At 35.9% G+C, this 19619-nt stretch overlaps 1 protein-coding gene across 6 annotated transcripts in view; it reads left to right on the top strand.

Annotated features, from left to right (window-relative positions):
- The window catches only part of RBM41 (RNA binding motif protein 41), a 63316-nt gene that overhangs the window by 22311 nt on the left and 21386 nt on the right, over nt 1-19619 (top strand). For all 6 annotated transcript variants that reach the window (XM_015083067.3, XM_053201512.1, XM_027054976.2 and 3 more), the window contains one exon: nt 16265-16668. In XM_015083067.3, coding sequence (XP_014938553.2) covers nt 16265-16668 — 404 coding nt within the window. The remainder of the gene's footprint in view (nt 1-16264; nt 16669-19619) is intronic.

Genomic DNA, 19619 nt, shown 5'->3' with positions numbered 1-19619 from the left:
CCCAGGGAGGGTCTTATTCTCTGGGTCCTCTGGGATAGCCCCACCTTCTCAGCCTACCAGGGTAGCTGCAGGCCCACCCTCACTGGCTTTTGCCTCTTTGGCTTTGCCTTTGTAGTCATTCTTCATTTTGTCCTGTCTTTGTCACATTCACACGAGGCTGTTACTGTTTCTGCTGGTATAAAATTCTCCAAAACCATGTTGGTCTCATGTATGTCAAGAGATGCACACCATCAGTTATAAGGGTTTTCCACAGATCCTTTCTGGATAGCCCTTCCTCCACCCCTGGCTTCTGCTGACACCTAATCTCTTCAGTGAAAGTTTGTCCAGTCACACCATTGGCCCTGTTTCCAGAGCACACTGTTTAGATAGACTGAGAATTCTCTAAATCATGAAGTGCTGGTTTCTTTTTTAACAGATCCTTCCTTAATCTGTCTCTTTTTTCTCATTGTAAACATCAAAGAGAAATCAGGCTGCATCTTCCACACTTTGCTTGGAAATCTCCTCAGCTAAATATCCAAGTTCATCACTTATAAGTTATATTTCCCACCCAACAGAAGAACTCAATTCAGCCAAGTTTCTGCCACTTTATCACAAAGATCACCTTCCTTCCAGCATCCGATAACATGTTCATCATTTCCTTCTAATGCCTCACCAGAAGCACATTTCCTGATGTTCATATCTCTCTAGCAACATTCTATTCATGATGATATATGTGTTCTCTAAGATGATAGAAGCTTTACTTCATCTTTACTTCTGAGCACTCACCCGAACTGCTCTTTATACCCATATTTCTACCCCCAGTCTCTTCAAGGTAACCAACCTTTTACTGTCAAGCAACTCAAAAATTCTTCCAGCCTCTACCCATTACCCAATTGCAAAGCTAATTCCACATTTTTAGGTATTTGTTACAGCAGCACCCTATTTTCCAGTACAAAATCTGTATTAACTATTAAGTCACTGGTTGACTTAAAACAACAGAAATTCCTCTCTCACAGTTCTGGAGGCTAGTTCAAATCAAGATGTTGACAAGGTTGTTTCCTCTGGAGACTCTGAGGAAGAATCTTTTCCATGCCTGTCTCCTTGCTTCTAGTGGGTGCTGGCAATCCTTGGCTTGTAGAGACATCACTCCAATCCCTGTTTCTATCATTACATGACATGTGTGTCTGTGTCTCTGTGTCTCTACATGACCTTCTTAAAAAGACACCAGTCATTGGATTTAGGGTCCACTCTAATCCAGTATGACCTCATCTTAACTAATTGTGTCTGCAAATACTCTATTTCCAAATAAGGTTACATTTTGAGGTTCTGGGTGGACATGAATTTGACAGAGGGTGGGGAGGAGGGATACTGTTCAGTCTAGTACACTCAGTTATTTTTGCTTCTTTACCTCTCACTCACGTTTCTTTTAAAAAAAAAATTTTTTTTTAACGTTTATTCCTTTTTGAGAGACAGAGAGACAGAGCATGAGTGGGGAAGGGGCAGAGAGAGGGAGACACAGAATCCAAGGCAGGCTCCAGGCTCTGAGCCTTCAGCACAGAGCCCGACGCGGGGTTCGAACTCACAGACTACAAGGTCATGACCTGAGCCGAAGTCGTCACTCAACTGACTGAGCCATCCAGGCGCCCCTCACTCACGTTTCTTAAAAATATATTTTTAATAATGAAATGGGTCATGCCAAAGAGTACTTAACACGTACATTCAGTCAAGTCAAGAAATAAAAGGTTGCCAGTACTCCAGAAGTCTTTGTATGCTCTTCAGAAATCACATCCCCCTGCCTACCAGATATAATTACTGTCCTGACTTGTGATAATAATTTCTTTGCTTTATATATTTTACCACCCATACATATATCACTAGACAGTGGTTAGCTTTGCTTGTTTTTAGGCATTATATCAATGAATTGTATGTATTCTGTTGGGTCTTCCTTTTCTACCTAATGCTATATTTGTGAGATTCATCCATATTACAATGCATAACCATAGTTCATTCACTTTCATTGCAGTATAGTATTCCTTTATGTGGACATACCAAACTTTGTTTATCCATTTTACTATAGTTGGTCATGTGGGTTGTGTCCATCTGGGGGCTATAAGTATCAGTTCTGCTATTGTGACCCTTTTGGTACAGGTGTCCTGGGACACATGTGCAGGGGTTTCTCAGGATATATACCTAGGAGTGGAATTGAGGGGTGAAGAATTCATACATGTTCAACTTTATAGATGTTAACTCTTTGTGAAGGGATTGTCCCAAGACAAAAGGCCACCAAACACGTGTGAAGAAGGTTCAGGTTGTTTCATATCTTTGTCCACACTGTGTATTGTCAGACTCCAATCTGATGGGCATTTACTTGTATTTCATTATATTGTTTTTGCCCTTTCTTAATAATTTACATTCATTTATATTACTTCTTTTTTATAGTGTTTAGTACGGTCTTATTTTTCTCAACCTTTTATTTTGAAAAATTTCAAACATGGAGAAAAATCAAAAGAATAGTACACCCATACCCTTCATGTACATTTACCAACTATGGCATTTTTCCACATTTGCTATACCTCTGTCTTCTTCTACATGAGAATATGTGTGTGTGGTTTGTATATTGCTAAACAATTTGAAAGTAAATTTCAAACATTAAGCGGTTTTACTCTTTTTTTTAATGTTTATTTATTATTTTTGAGAGAGAGGGCATGAGCAGGGGCAGGCAGAGAGCAAGGGAGACACAGAATCCAAAGCAGGCTCCAGGCTCTGAACTGTCAGTATAGAGCCTGATGCTAGGCTCAAACTCATGAACCGTTAACCATGACCTGAGCCGAAGTTGGCAGCTTAACCAACTCAGCCACCCTGGCACCCCAAGAGGTTATACTCTTAAATACTTCATTATGTATCTTGTAAGAATATAGACATTCTCCTATATAATCACAGTATTATGATCACTCTTAAGATATTTAGCATTGTTACCCTGATATTATCTAATTTACAGTTTTCAATTAGAGTTCTTAATTTTAAATCCAGGATATAATCATGGATCACACATTGCATTTAATTTGCTTTAGAACAGTTCGTGTGTGTGTGTGTGTGTGTGTGTGTGTGTGTGTGTGTGTCTGTTTTTCAGGCATTGATATTTTTCAGGAGTCCAGGTCCATATTATTTTGTTTGTTTCATTGTGGTTTTAACTTCCTTCTCTTGATGTCTAATGAGGTTGGAAACCCTCTCACACATTGTTGACCATTTGGATAGCCTCCTTTGTGAAATGGCTATTCAGTTCCTTTGCCCATTTAGCAAATGTGGAATTGTCTATTTCCTACCTGAATATCATCTGTTTATATCTGTGTCCAGATGCAGTCTTGGTTCAGAGGTCATTTTAGGCATGTATCAAAGCAATAGCTCAGCCCCAAAGCCCTGAGATAGGACAAATCTCAGTGATCACTACTTACCTTCAGTACTACTACAGAGAAGAGGGAGCTTGGAAAGTGTTGTGGTTATATGTCCTGAATATTCTGTCTCCAAACTTCATCTGTAATCTTACATGCATTTCTTATAAATTTGTACAAGTTCTTTACTATTGTGGATAGTTGCTTTTTGTCATTTATATGTTGAAAATGCCTGTTCCCATTTTGTGGCTTATCATTTTGCTGCCTTTATGGTGTCTTTTGATGAATAAAAGTTCTTCATTTTTATGTAATAAACTCTACTAATTTTTCTTTGTACCTGCTGATTTTTGTGCTTGGTTAATAAATCCTTCCCTACATGAGTTCAGGAAGATATTGTTCTTTATTCTAAAAGCTTTATGTTTTTGCCTTTCACATTTAAGTCTGATCTGGCTGGAATTCATTTCCGTATATGATATGAAGTAGGATTTCAGGATTTTTTTTCTTTTACCATATAAATAACCCTCTATCCCAACACTATATATTGAAAATGTCCCTGCACTGTTGTTGTATTACTAGCTCTGTTATATATCAGGTGGTCATGTATGCATGGATGTTTTTATGGGTTCTCTCTTTTGTTCCTTTGGTCTTTTTGGCTATCAGTATATCAGAATCAGTATCACAGTTTTGATTTTTAATGTTTTGCTATATGGTACAATAGAACAATTCCTTCCACCTGTTCTTCTTTAAAAGTGTTTGATACTTTGCTTTCCATGGAAATTTTAGAATCAGCTTGTCAAGTTACACACACACACACACACACACACACACAGATGCACATACACACATATTCTTACGTGATTTTGATTGAGATTCCGTTGAGTATCTTTTTTATTTTTATTAAAAAAAATTTAACTTAAATTTTTTTTAGTATTTACTTATTTTGAGAGGCAGAAACAGAGTACGAGCGGGGGAAGGGCAGAGAGAAGCAGACACAGAATCCGAAGCAGGCTGCAGGCTCTGAGCAAGCTGTCAGCACAGAGTCCCATGCGGGGCTCAAACCCACCAACCATGAGATCATGACCTGAGCCGAAGTCGGACACTCAACTGACTGAGCCACCCAGGTGCCCCTTAAATTTTTTCAAAGCTTATTTATGAGAGAGAGAGAGAGCAAGAGACAGCACGAGTGGGGGAGGGGCAGCGAGAGAGGGAGACCCAGAATCCGAAGGAGGCTCCAGGCTCTGAGCTGTCAGCACAGAGCCTGATGTGGGGCTCAAACTCACAAACCATGAGAGCATGCCCTGAGCCGAAGTCGGATGCTTAACCGACTGAGCCACCCAGGCACCCCGAGATGCTATCAAGTATTTAAATGAATTGAGGAGAGTTAACATACTTGCCCTATGAATCTTCAGAACTTCAAGTGTGAATATGGTATATTTTTCCATTCATTTAATTATTCTTTAATGTCTTTTAATATATTTTACCTATTTTTTAACATTTTGTGAGACTAGTGTTTTTTCTTAATTTTTAAACAACTTTATGGAGGTATGTAATTTACATGTGATAAAATTCACCTATTGTAAGTGTTCAGTCAGGTGATTTTTAGCAAATTTATTGAATTATGCAATTATCAGTACAATCCAATTTTAAGACATTTCTGTCACTGCAAAATTACCTTGAGTGTATTTGCAGTAAATCACCCCCATGCCTACCCCAAGCCTTCTGTCTCTATAAATTTGTTGTATCTATGTGTTTCATTTAAATGGAATCTTAATAATATGTGATTTTGGAATTTGGCTTCTTTCAGATAACGTGTTTTCGAAGTTTGTTCATGTTGTAGCCTGTATCAGGAATTCATTCCTTTTTATTACTAAATAGTCTTCCATTGTGTGGTTATACCACATTTTTTTTATCCTTTCACCACTTGATAGCATTTGGGTGGCTCCACTTTTTGGCTACTATGATTAATACTATGAACATTCATGTCCAGGTTTTTGTGTGGATATGTTTTCACTTCTCTTGAGTGAATGGAATTTCTAGGTCATATGATAACTCTGTGTATAACTGTTTGAGGAACTGCCAAACTGTTTTCCAATATGGTTGCATCATTTTACTTTCTCATCAGTGATGTTCTTACTTGTTTTTCCTTTTATTTTTTCACAGCCATACTAGCGAGTATGTACTAATACTAATATCTCCATGTGGTTTTACTTTGAATTTCTGTAATAAATAATCATGAATATTTTTCATGTGTTTATTAGCCATTCCTATGTCTTTGGTGAAGTGTCTGTTCAAGTCTTTTACCCATTTTTTGATGGGGTGCCTTTGTTTTTTTTGTACTATTGAGTGGTAAGCGTTCGTTATGTATTCTGAATACAAGTAACTTTATAAGTTATATGATTTGCAAATATTTTCTTCCAGTCGGTAGCTTGTCTTTTTATTTTCTTAATGGTGTCTTTTGAAGCACCAAAGTTTTTAATTTTAATGAGGTTTAATTTTAATGAGGTGTATCAATTTGTTCCTTTATGATTTGGACTTTTTGGTATCATATCTAAGAAATCTTCGCTTAACCCAAGGTCAGAGAGATATTATTCTATGTTTTCTTCTAGAATATATATTGTTTTAGCTCTTAAAATTAGAACCATTATCCAGTTTGAGTTAATTTTTATATGTGAGATAAATGTTCTATGTTCCTATTTTTACATATGCATATCCAATTGTCCCAGCACTATTTATTGTAAAGACTATTATTTCTCCCATTGAATTGTCTTAGCACCTTTGTGGAAAATCAGTTGGCTATAAATGTAAGAGTTTATTTAGGGCACTTGTTTTGGTTCCATTGATGTATATGCCTATCCTTATACTCTGAATATCTTTACCTTTATAGTAAGTTTTGAAATCAGTTAGTGTAACTCCTCCAACTTTGTTCCTGTTTTTCAAAATTGCTTTGGTTATTTTAGGTCCTTTGTATTTCCATGTAAATTTTAGAAGCAGCTTGTCAAGTTTTCTATAAAAAAAAGCTGCTGATATTTGATAAGGATTGTGTCAAGTCTGTAATTCAGTTTTGGGAAAAGTGGCCATTTTAATAATATTAATCTAATCCATCAGCATGTAATGTCTCTTCCTTTGTTTAGCTCTTCTATAATTTATTTCAGCAATGTTTTACAGTTTTAAGTTTACAAATATTTGTATTAGTTCTTTTTTTAAATTTTTTTAATATGAAATGTATTGTCAAATTGGTTTCCATACAACACCCAGTGCTCATCCCAAAAGGTGCCCTCCTCAATACCCATCACCCACCCTCCCCTCCTTCCCACCCCCCATCCACCCTCAGTTTGTTCTCAGTTTTTAAGAGTCTCTTATGCCTTGACTCTCTCCCTCTCTAACTTCTTTTTTTTTCTTCCCCTCCCCCATAGACTTCTGTTAATTTTCTCAGGATCCACATAAGAGTGAAAACATATGGTATCTGTCTTTCTCTCTATGACTTATTTCACTTAACATAACACTCTCCAGTTCCATCCACGTTGCTACAAAAGGACATATTTCATTCTTTCTCATTGCCACGTAGTACTGCATTGTGTATATAAACCACAATTTCTTTATCCATTCGTCAGTTGATGGACATTTAGGCTCTTTCCATAATTTGACTATTGTTGAGAGTGCTGCTATAAACATTGGGGTACAAGTGCCCTATGCATCAGCACTCCTGTATCCCTTGGGTAAATTCCTAGCAGTGCTATTGCTGGGTCATAGGGTAGGTCTATTTTTACTTTTTTGAGGAACCTCCACACTGTTTTCCAGAGCGGCTGCACCAGTTTGCATTCCCACCAACAGTGCAAGAGGGTTCCCGTTTCTCCACATCCTCTCCAGCATCTATAGTCTCCTGATTTGTTCATTTTAGCCACTCTGACTGGCGTGAGGTGATATCTGAGTGTGGTTTTGATTTGTATTTCCCTGATGAGGAGCAACGTTGAGCATCTTTTCATGTGTCTGTTGGCCATCTGGATGTCTTCTTTAGAGAAGTGTCTATTCATGTTTTCTGCCCATTTCTTCACTGGATTATTTGTTTTTTGGGTGTGGAGTTTGGTAAGCTCTTTATAGATTTTGGATACTAGCCCTTTGTCCAATATGTCATTTGCAAATATCTTTTCCCATTCCGTTGGTTGCCTTTTAGTTTTGTTGATTGTTTCCTGTGCTGTGCAGAAGCTTTTTATCTTCATGAGGTCCCAATAGTTCATTTTTGCTTTTAATTCCCTTGCCCTTGGGAATGTGTCAATTAAGAAATTGCTGCAGCTGAGGTCAGAGAGGTCTTTTCCTGCTTTCTCCTCTAGGGTTTTGATGGTTTCCTGTCTCACATTCAGGTCCTTTATCCATTTTGAGTTTATTCTTGTGAATGGTGTAAGAAAATGGTCTAGTTTCATCCTTCTGCATGTTGCTGTCCAGTTCTCCCAGCACTATTTGTTAAAGAGACTTTTTTCCATTGGATATTCTTTCCTGCTTTGTCAAAGATTAGTTGCCCATACGTTTGTGGGTCTAATTCTGGGGTTTCTATTCTATTCCATTGGTCTTTGTGTCTGTTTTTGTGCCAATACCATGCTGTCTTGATGATGACAGCTTTGTAGTAGAGGCTAAAGTCTGGGATTGTGATGCTTCCTGCTTTGGTCTTCTTCAAAATTACTTTGGCTATTCAGGGCCTTTTGTGGTTCCATACAAATTTTAGGATTACTTGTTCTAGCTTTGAGAAGAACGCTGGTGCAATTTTGATTGGGATTGCATTGAATGTGTAGATAGCTTTGGGTAGTATTGACATTTTAACAATATTTATTCTTCCAACCCATGAGCACAGAATGTTTTTCCATTTCTTTATATCTTCTTCAATTTCCTCCGTGAGTTTTCTATCATTTTCAGCATATGGATCTTTTACATCTTCGGTTAGATTTATTCTTAGGTATTTTATGCTTCTTGGTGCAATTGTGAATGGGATCAGCTTCTTTATTTGTCTTTCTGTTGCTTCATTATTAGTGAATAAGAATGCAACTGATTTCTGTACATTGATTTTGTATCCTGCGACTTTGCTGAATTCATGTATCAGTTCTAGCAGACTTTTGGTGGAGTCTGTCGGATTTTCCATGTATAATATCATGTCATCTGCAAAAAGTGAAAGCTTAACTTCATCTTTGCCCATTTTGATGCCTTGGATTTCCTTTTTTTGTCTGATTGCTGATGCTAGCACTTCCAACACTATGTTAAACAACAGAGGTGAGAGTGGACATCCCTGTCGTGTTCCTGATCTCAGGGGGAAAGCTCTCAGTTTTTCCCCATTGAGGATGATATTAGCTGTGGGCATTTCATAAATGGCTTTTATGATGTTTAAGTACTTTCTCGAGGGTTTTTATTAAAGAAGGATGCTGAATTTTGTCAAATGCTTTTTCTGCATCGATTGACAGGATCATATGGTTCTTTTCTTTTATTAATGTGATGTATCACATTGATTGATTTGCAAATGTTGAACCAGCCCTGCATCCCAGGAATGAATCCCACTTGATCATGGTAAATAATTCTTTTTATAAGCTGTTGAATTCGATTTGCTAGTGTCTTATTGAGAATTTTTGCATTCATATTCATCAGGGATATTGGCCTGTAGTCTCTTTTTTTACTGGGTCTCTGTCTGGTTTAGGAATCAAAGTAATGCTGGCTTCATAGAATGAGTCTGGAAGTTTTCCTTCCCTTTCTATTTTTTGGAATAGCTTGAGAAGGATAGGTATTATTGCTGCTTTAAATGTCTGGTAGAATTCCCCTGGGAAGCCACCTAGTCCTGGACTCTTATTTGTTGGGAGATTTTTGATAACTGATTCAATTTCTTCACTGGTTATGGGTCTGTTCATGCTTTCTATTTCTTCCTGTTTGAGTTTTGGGAGTATGTGGATGTTTAGGAATTTGTCCATTTCTTCCAGGTTGTCCAGTTTGTTGGCATATAATTTTTCATAGTATTCCCTGATAATTGCTTGTATTTCTGAGAGATTGGTTGTAATAATTCCATTTTCATTCATGATTTTATCTATTTGGGTCATTTCCCTTTTCTTTTTGAGAAGCCTGGCTAGAGGTTTATCAATTTTGTTTATTTTTTCAAAAAACCAACTCTTGGTTTCATCAATCTGCTCTCCAGTTTTTTTAGATTCTATACTGTTTATTTCTGCTCTGATCTTTATTATTTCTCTTCTTCTCCTGGGTTTGGGGTGTCTTTGCTGTTCTGCTTCTAGTTCCTTTAAGTGTGCTGTTAGATTTTGTATTTGGGATTTTTCTTGTTTCAGGGGATAGGCCTGGATTGCAATGTATTTTCCTCTCAGGACTGCCTTTGCTGCATCCCAAAGTGTTTGGAATGTTCTTTTCATTTTCATTTGTTTCCATATATTTTTAAATTTCTTCTGTAATTGCCTGGTTGACCCGTTCATTCTTTAGTAAGGTGTTCTTTAACCTCCATGCTTTTGGAGGTTTTCCAGACTTTTTCCTGTGGTTGATTTCAAGCTTCATAGCATTGTGTTCCTAAAGTATGCATGGTATGATCTCAATTCTTGTATACTTATGAAGGGCTGTTTTGTGACCCAGTATGTGATCTATCTTGGAGAATGTTCCATGTGCACTCAAGAAGAAAGTATATTCCGTTGCTTTGGGATGCAGAGTTCTAAATATATCTGTCAAGTCTATTAGTTCATAGATATTTTTTTCATTTTTATGTTCTTGTGAACAGAAAACAATTCTGAAAATTATTTCATTTTCTGATTGTTACATACATGTATCTAATAGAAAAACAGTTGATTATTGAGTATCTATCTTGCATTCTTGATCTTGTGATATTCTTTTATTAATTCTAGTAGTTTTATTGTGGATACCTTGGAATTTTCTGCATGGACAATTATGTTACCTATGCATAAGGCAGTTTTACTTCTTTCTTTCCAATCTAGATGTCTTTTTGTTTTTGTTTTTGCCTCCTTACACTGTCTAGAACCTTCAGTACAGTGTTGAATGGAAGTGGTGAGAGCAAGCATCCTTGCCTTGCTCCCAGTGTTGGGAGGGAAACATTTAGTTTTTAACCATTAACTATAATTTTATCTTTAGGTTCTTTGTACATGATCTTTGTACATGATCTGTAGCATTGTAATACATTACTTTCTTGTGGGTGCTATAACTATGTAAACTTAGTGGCTTAAAGCAACTACTTCTTATATACAGTTCTAGAGGTCAGAAGTTGTAAAATCAAGTTGTCCATAGGGCTGCCTTCCTTCTGGAGTTCTCTAGGGGAGCCTTTTCCAGCTTTTAGACCTACGTGTAATTCCTTGGCTCATGGCTCTTTTCTCACATTACTTCAAATTCTACTTCCATTACTACATCTACTCCTCTGTCTGTGACCCTCCTGCCTCATTCTTTATAAGGACCCTTGTGATTATATTGGGCCCACCTGCGTAATCCAGGCTACTCTCCTAACTCAAGATCTGTAACTTATTCACATCCGTAGAATCTCCTTTGCCATGTAACGTTTTCATAGAATCCAGGAATTAGGATGTGGACTTTTTTGAGGTGTCATTCAGCCTATCATATGCAGGCTGAGGATGTACCCTTGTTATTCATACATAATTGAGGGTTTTTTTTTAAATCACGAATGGATTGTTTAATGCTTTTTCTGCACCTACTATAGTGATCATGTGATTTAATGTTTATATCTATTTTTTTTAACGTTTATTTATTTTTGAGACAGAGAGAGACAGAGCATGAACGGGGGAGGGTCAGAGAGAGGGAGACACAGAATCCGAAACAGGCTCCAGGCTCTGAGCTGTCAGCACAGAGCCCAACGTGGGGCTCAAACTCACAGACCGCGAAATCATGACCTGAGCCAACATCAGCCGCTTAACCGACTGAGCCACCCAAGGCGCCCCAATGTTTATATCTATTAATAGGATGTATTCATTGCTTTTTTTTAGATGCTAAACCTATCTTTCATTTCTGGGACAAATTCTACTTATGTGTATATAATCATTTCTATATGTTGCTGGATTAGGCTTGCTAATATTTTGTTATGGATTTTTGTGTCTGTGAGGGATATTTATCTGTGGTTTTCTTTGCTTGTGAAGTTTTTGTTTAGCTTTGGTTTCAGTATAGTACTGACATCATAGAATAAGTTGGAAAAGATTCCCTGCTCTGTTTTCTGAGAGTGTTTGTGTGTGATTGGTATTATTTCTTTAAATATTTGGTAGACATTAAATGAAGACATCTTGACGTGGACTTTTCTTTGTGAGCAGATTGTTGATTACTAATTCAACCAATTTACTTATTATGAGTTTATTCAGCTATTCTCTTTATTTTTGTGTCTGCTTGTTAATTTGCATCTTTCTATGAGTTTGTCCATTCATTTAAGCTTTCTAATTTGTTGGCCTAAAGTTATTTATAATATTCCCTTATACTCGTTTCCATTTCTATAGGGTCAGTAATTATGCCTCATCTTTAATTCTTGATGTTAGTAATTTCTGTCTTTTATTTTCTTGGTTGGTCTAGCTAAGGGTTTGCCATTTTGTTAAACTTTTCAAAGAATCAGCTTTTGGTTTCATTGATTTTCTTTTTGTTGTTGTTGTTGTTGTTTTCTATTAACACTAATTTATACCCTGATCTTTATTATTTTCTTCTTTTTCCTTGCTTTGTGTTTAGTTTGCTCTTTTTCTAGTTTCCTAAGTTTGGAAGCTCAGATTATAGGTTTGAAAACATTCTTCTTTTCTGATATAGGTGTTTAAAGCTACAGATTTCTCTCTCAGCATTGTTTTAGCTGCATCGATAAATTTAGATTATGGTGTTTTCATTTAGTTCAAAATATTTTTAAAATTTCCTTTGTAAGTTCTTTGACCTATGAGGTATTTAGAATTGTGCTGTTTAATTTCTAAATATTTGTTTTCTCAGATTTCTTCCAGCAGTGGATGTCTAATCTGATTCCATTGTGGTCAGATAAATAGTTTGTATGATTTCAGACTTTATCATTTTTTTGAGACATGTTCCTCACTTTGGAGCCCTTATTCTAATATCAGCATGATAGTTTCCCATACTTTCTTTAAATCATATCTCTCAAATGTCACTTTTTCAATGAGACTTACCAAGACCAACATTAAAATTGCAACTACCACTACTACCACCCCCTAGCACTTCCAGTCACCCATTATGCTGCTGTATTTTTTTCACAGCACTCATAACCTTCTAACATTCTATATAATTCACTGAGCTCCATAAAGATAGGGATCTTTATTTTATATAGATATACCCCAAGAACCTACCTGAATCATAATAGTCACTAAATATATATTTCTGAATGTATACATTAGAATATTTATCCACTTGGTCATATGTAGCTGAAATTTCTTCACTTTCATTAGGATGTATTATTTCATAATATAAACTGACTACAATTTTATAATTGATTCTTAGATGGACATTTACATTTTTGCCAGTTTAAAGCTATTATAAATAGCACTGATCTAAACATTATTACTATTGTATCCTGGTACACATATATCTAAATTTTTCTAGGGTATATATGTAAGCATGGAAATTGTCATATTATGAGCATATATTTAACATTGGTAGATAATGTTATAGCGATTTGCCCTATGGGTGCACATTCCTACCAGCAATGTAGGAGGTTTCTATTTGCTCTACAATTTCACTGACCTGTGATATTGGTATTCTTTCTAATTTTTTGCCAACATGGCAGTTTTCTATTAGTATCCCATTACCTTCTTAATTAACATTTCTCTGAATTCTAATATCGTTGAGCATTTTTGCATATATTTGTCAGTCATGTATGTCTCCTCTTTTGTGAGGCATTTTTTTTCAATCACCTGCCCCTTTCCTTAATGGTTATTTACCAGTTATTTGTGCAGCAAACATCTCGTCCCATTCTATGACTTTTCTCTCTTTATGATTTTTTTAATGAACAAAAGTTTTAAATTGTAATATAGTTGAGTTTGCTAATATTTTCTTTAATGGTTAGTGCTTTTGGCATCTTAAGAAATCCTTTTCTAAATATTCTTATACCCTGCTGGTGGAAAGGCAGAATAGTACAACTCCTACAGAGTGGAATTTAGCAATATATGGAAAAAGTACATACACATTTACCCTTTGTCTCAGCAATGCCACCTCTTATAATCTATTTCAAAGATATACTGGAAAAATACGAAATCCTGTATGCACAAGGCTGTTTGTCAGGACATTATTCATATAAGCAAAAAAGCCTGGATACAACACTAATGTGCATCAGTAGAGGAGTAGTTGAATAAACTAGTACATCCACACAGAGTACTGTGCAGTTATCAAGAGGAAGGAGAAGAGCTCTACACATTAATATAGTTATTTCCAGGATATATTGCTAAGTGCAAAAAAGAAAGTTGTAGAACAACGTTTATAGTAAGTTACCTTGTATGTAGAAGAGGGGTGTAACTAATGAATTATACACATATATATGTGTTGTGTGTGTGCACCTATTTGCTTATATTTTCCAAAACAAAAACAAAAAAGAAACCTAGCTCCTGGAGACTCAGTTGGTTGAGCATCTGAGTGTCCGACTCTTGATTTTGGCTTGGGTCATGATCTCATGGTTCAGGAGACCAAGCCCCACATAGGGCTCTGTGCTGACACTACAGAGCCCGCTTGGGATTCTCTCTCTCCCTCTCTCTCTGCCCCTCCCCAAGTCGCATGCGTGTTCTCTCACTCTCTCTCTCAAAAATATAAATAAATAAACATTTAAAAAAGAAACAATGGAATCATAATGTCCAAACCTAATAAAAATTATTATTTATGGAAAACGAAAGGAATGGGATGAAGGGAACAGAGATAGAGTTGAGACTTCTGTGAAGGTACTGTATGTATTACACAGTTTTCACTTTAGACTCATATAGTGTTCTGCATAATTTAAAAAACTAATAAAAAAGAGAAAAAATCAATTCTGAAAGTTCATAAATAACTTGAAGCAAATGAACCTAACTATAAATAAAGTTGGTAGCATAACCATACAGAGAAAGCAGTTATGTAAAGTGACTTTAACACAACATTTGTACATGTATTCATTCCTAAAACTGTATTCAGTGGTTTTATTATTGATAGTTGTATTAGTATTGTTATTGACATTTTAAAATTCTATAAAAACCAAGAAGTTTGAGTAAAAACCTTGAATATTACATTTAAAGTGGACGTACCAGTATGAGCTCGTGATTTATTTTTCTTTTAAAAGAATTTCCTAGCGTTGTCCAGCGAAAAGGCCTAGAAGCAACAACTCAACATCTGTGAACACACCTGACAACACATTGTGGTTTCTAAATACTATTCCCCATTAAAAGGACCCAGGGTCCTTGGAGAGATAATCTAGGTTTGAGTCAGGGAATATTCAAAATGAATTTGTAACACCTTGCTGTGCCAAAAAAATGGAAAGCAACACAGGAGCCGATTTGAAGGGACTTACTGGTCCCAAGTGAGATAATTTGACCACCAAAAAGAATAAAGACTACATTTAATTGAAACACAATCAAACATACGAAAATGGTCTCACGATTATACTAAAAATAATCATTGGTTACCATTGGACATTTCTAAGGTACCAACTCATTACTCTCATAGTTGGTAAATACTGGGAAAAAAATCAAGCATTTGTCCTGCCTTTCCTGTATAAACTGTATATGGGAAAACCAAATAATTGACGGTAAGTTCATTATAGGATTCCAGATAATAAATACAACAGAAATAATAGAATTAATAAACACAAAATAAATAATATAATTAGGGGAGTTCCATTTTGCAACTCTTAATAAATTAATAGATCTAGGCAATGGTCATCCATAGATGCAAATCCCATTAGGTGAATGGGAAGACTTCACAGTGGAGGGATCAGACTAACACTGTCTGAATCTGCTGATCAACTTTAGCAACATTAAAGTGGGACCACCAAACATGTGCCCTATGACATGACATAATAGGAAGTATACATCTATCTGTGGAGGATCGTTGCCTAAAATATTGAGCGTAAATCTAATCACATCTCTAGGTCAGCACTATCTTAATGCAGTGTTCCACAATGATGTAAATGGTTTCTATCTATTCTGCCCTTCATGGTATCCACTAGCTACATATGTCTCTCAAGCATTTGAAATGTGACTAGTTAACTGGGGAGCTGACATTTAAAACATTAATTTAAATAGATTTGTGTGGCCAATGACTATTGTCTTAGCGTAGCTCTAGATTTAACTGCCAGTTTGTAAGAAATAGAGGGGATTAAGGAACAAGTGAAACAATAACATGAGGAACAATAAGTCAAATTTCATTTTTTCTCTGGACAAATGATGTGGTTCCTCCAATAATTCAATGGGATGTGGAAAAAATGAGTTGGAGGGGTGTAAATGAAGGGGCACTGTTTTAAAATAGAACAGACTTAAGAGCTATAACAGCCAAAGCCTGGTTTAGATTCTGCATTGAACGGCCAAGTGTAAAAAGATAACTTTGAGAGAATCAGAGCCACTTGAATATGAACTCCATTGTAGATGATACTAAGGAATTATTCTGTGGAGTGGGATAATGCCACACCGGTTACATTTTTAATGTCCTTATCAGTTAGGTGCGTGTACTTGCATGACTCAGAGTGAGCACCTCCTTAGATTTTGCACCCGAGGGACCTCACTTGCCTCACCATAGTTCCACCCTTGCTTGAGATACATTGCATTAAACCAACTATATACTACTGTCATTTGTCAAAGGTTGTAATCACTTACCCCAACAGAGTTTCTATATCTGAAATCCAAGATTTAATTTTTATTTATTTGTCAAAAGTTTTATTGGTAGGCTTTGTAGAACTTCCCTATCTCTTTGTCTTGATCTAGATGAACCCCAAAAGAAGAACAAAGGTGATCCCATGAACAACCTGGAAAGTTTTTACCAAGAGATGATAATGAAAAAACGTCTTGAAGAGTTCCAACTTATGAGAGGTGAACCCTTTGCTTCCCACTCACTGGTCTCAGCTACATCAGTGGGAGATAGTGGCACAGCTGAGAACCCGTCATTACTCCAGGACAAGGGAAAACAGGCAGCACAGGGTAAAGGTCCCAGTCTCCATGTGGCAAAAGTTTTTGATAATTCACCTGAGCAGTGTTGGACTGGGCCTAAGAAGCTGACGCAGCCAATAGAATTTGTCCCAGAAGATGAGATCCAGAGAAATCGTTTGTCAGAGGAAGAGATCCGAAAAATTCCTATGTTTTCTTCATATAATCCAGGGGAGCCAAACAAGGTATAGGCCAAACCAAGAAAAAAAACATGGGTTGTTTTAATTTTTCTTTACCTCTACCTAAATTAATACTTTTAAATTAGCTTTGATTATACCAAGGAATCGTGACATAGGCATAGTGATTGTGTTTTTCCTTGACTTTGACTATTAATTCTCTTCATACTATATAAATAGCATATTTCCTCTGATGTTCTTTGTGGTTTCCTGAGGTCCTAAGCTATCCTTAGAATTTTAAAGAAATCTTGATGAGACTCTAGTCCATACCCACTAGAGGCCCTGAATTGAAGGGAAAGTAACCTCCAGTTTCCTAGGCTAGTAATAAATCAAGTAGTATTCCTAAGACCACCATATCAGGTAACCATGGTGCCTCTGAAATTAGTCAATAAATAATTGGCCACCTGGTTGTGAGTAGGGTTTAGTGTTATTGCATGAGTTTTTTTTCTTTAGAATGCTCCATCTGGCTTTCATGTGACATATGACTTGAAACTGCTAATAGCTAAGCAGCAAAGTGAAAGTGCAAGGCCTCTAAGGCTTGAGAAATTGACAAATATATAAGAATTGTAAACCTTGTTTTATTGATCACATCATTATTTCACATTATTGGTATATGTTAACATCCAGAATGGAAAACTTTGTTATGTCGCCCAAAGAGGCAACACAAGCCCCTGGAGCATATACTTGGCCGTGTTTAATTTAAAAAACAAAACCAAAAAAAATAATGTTAGCTTCTGGCTGTCCCTGAATTTTAAAAAAAGACATTGTAGATGAGGGATATTAAAGCAGTTTTTTCTGAATGACTGCATTTCTAATATATTCTTGCTGTTCAAGGACAGCTTGATTTGTGTTTTTTATTATAAAATATTACTAATATACAAAAATTTAAAGAATAATATAACAAAAACCCTCATACCTAGCCAGCCATCTTAACCAGTTCTTCATAGTTTCCCTATTTGCTTGGTTAGAAAAATAGAGCCTTACAGACACACCTGAAGACTTCCAGGTATCCCTCACCAATCCCATTTCCCTGTCTCCACTCCAGAGGTAACTACTATCCTGAATTTGCTATTTATCATCCTGATGCATGTTTTTATATTTTTGCTACATATTTATATATTCATAAACAAAATATAACTTTACATATTTTAAAACTATATAGATGATGTCATACTCGACATATTCTTCTACAACTTGCTTTTTTGATTCAATATACATAATGTTTTTGAAACTTATTTTAATAATATAAGGAACTATGGAGTATTACATTGTAGAAATACACTATAATTCATTTATCCATTCTCCTGAAGATATTTTCTTTTTCTTTTTGCTATTACAGACCATTCTGCAACAAACATTGTATGTATCTCCTGTTGCATATGTACAAGAGTTTCTCTAGAACAGTTTTTCAAACTTGTGGTTACAATTGTAGGTCACAACAAGCAATTTTTCTAATGAAACAAAAAAGAATAGAATAGAAAATATCAAAGTACATTCTGTAGAGTAAGGGTGTTGACTGTTTCTGGAAGCTTTTGGTTTGGGTGTGTGTGTGTGTGTGTGTGTGTGTGTGTGTGTGTGTGTGTGTGTGGTATATATGTGTGCCAGAATGTAAAATGCATTTCTTCCTATGGATCTAGTCAAAAAAGTTGGAAAAATATTGCTCTATTGCAGTGATTCTTAAATGTTAGTATGGACCAGAATCACCTGGAAGGGCCTGAGAGTTTGCATTTCCAACAAGCTCCCATGAGGTGCTGATGCTACTGGTCTGAGAGTGACATTTTAAGAATCACTGTTCTGTATTACATTCCTAGGAGTGGAATTACTGTGATATAGGGTATGTATATATTCAACTCCATGAGCAGGGTTTCAAAATCTCTTTCATATCCTTGCCAAGACTCTTTAGTGTTGGACTTTTCATTTTTGCCAGTCTAAAATGTTTGAAGGTATCTCATTGACTTCATTTGCAGGTTTCTGATTTCCGATGAAGTTATGCTTGTAATCATACATTTATTAGCTTTTCAGCAACCTTCTGTGCATTGCCTGTTCCATTTCTTTCCCCACTATTTGATTGCCTAGTTTTTCATATTATTTACAGAAATTATTTTTAAATTCTGGATATAAACACATGTTGCTTATTTAGCAAATATATTCTTCCAGTGGGGGGGCTTATCTTTTAAACGTTATTTCTGATATCTTTTGTTAACCAGAAATCTTTCATTTTAATGTAATCAGATCATCAGTATTTTATTTGATGGTTTGTACTTTTTGAGTCATTTCAAGGAAATCCTTCCATACAAAACCAACAAAAAGTACACAAACAACCCAATGAAAATGGCCAAAAGATATGAACAAGAAACTCACAGAAGAGAAAACATGAATAACCAATTAATTACAAAATCTTATTAATAAGTAATCAAAGAAATGTAAAATAAAACTACAGTGAGAAACCATTTAACACCCAGGAAGTTGGTATACATTTAAAGGCCTGACAGTGCCAATGAATGAATATAAATGAGGTGAATATAAATGAGGGCAATCGCTTTTATGAACTCTGTAGCAATATCTAGTAAAATGGAAGATGCTCATACACTATAAGTCAGCAATTCCACTCCTAGGTATCTATCTTAGAGGAACTCTTACATGTGAACATTAGATGTTATAAAGATATTCATTGTAGCACAGTTTATAAACAGCACACTTGTTCATCAGCAGGAGAATGGATAAAGCATGGTATATTCATAAAATAGAATATTGTACAGTATAGAAAATGAATAAAATAGAATTACAGGTATCAATATACATGAAACTCACAAACATAATGTTGAATGAAAAAAGCTACTTGCAGACTTCTGGTTTTAGCTCCAATGTGTAAAGTGCTTGGAAGTTATCATTCATGTCTTATAACAAGAAAAACAGCTGAACAAATAAAACAGCAATGACTTTCCTTGGACCCATCAGAG

The sequence above is a fragment of the Acinonyx jubatus genome, chromosome X (assembly GCF_027475565.1).
Source record: "Acinonyx jubatus isolate Ajub_Pintada_27869175 chromosome X, VMU_Ajub_asm_v1.0, whole genome shotgun sequence".
Lineage (NCBI taxonomy): Eukaryota > Metazoa > Chordata > Mammalia > Carnivora > Felidae > Acinonyx > Acinonyx jubatus.
Note: the sequence above shows the minus strand (reverse complement) of the source record. Positions and strands in the feature narration are given on the sequence as shown.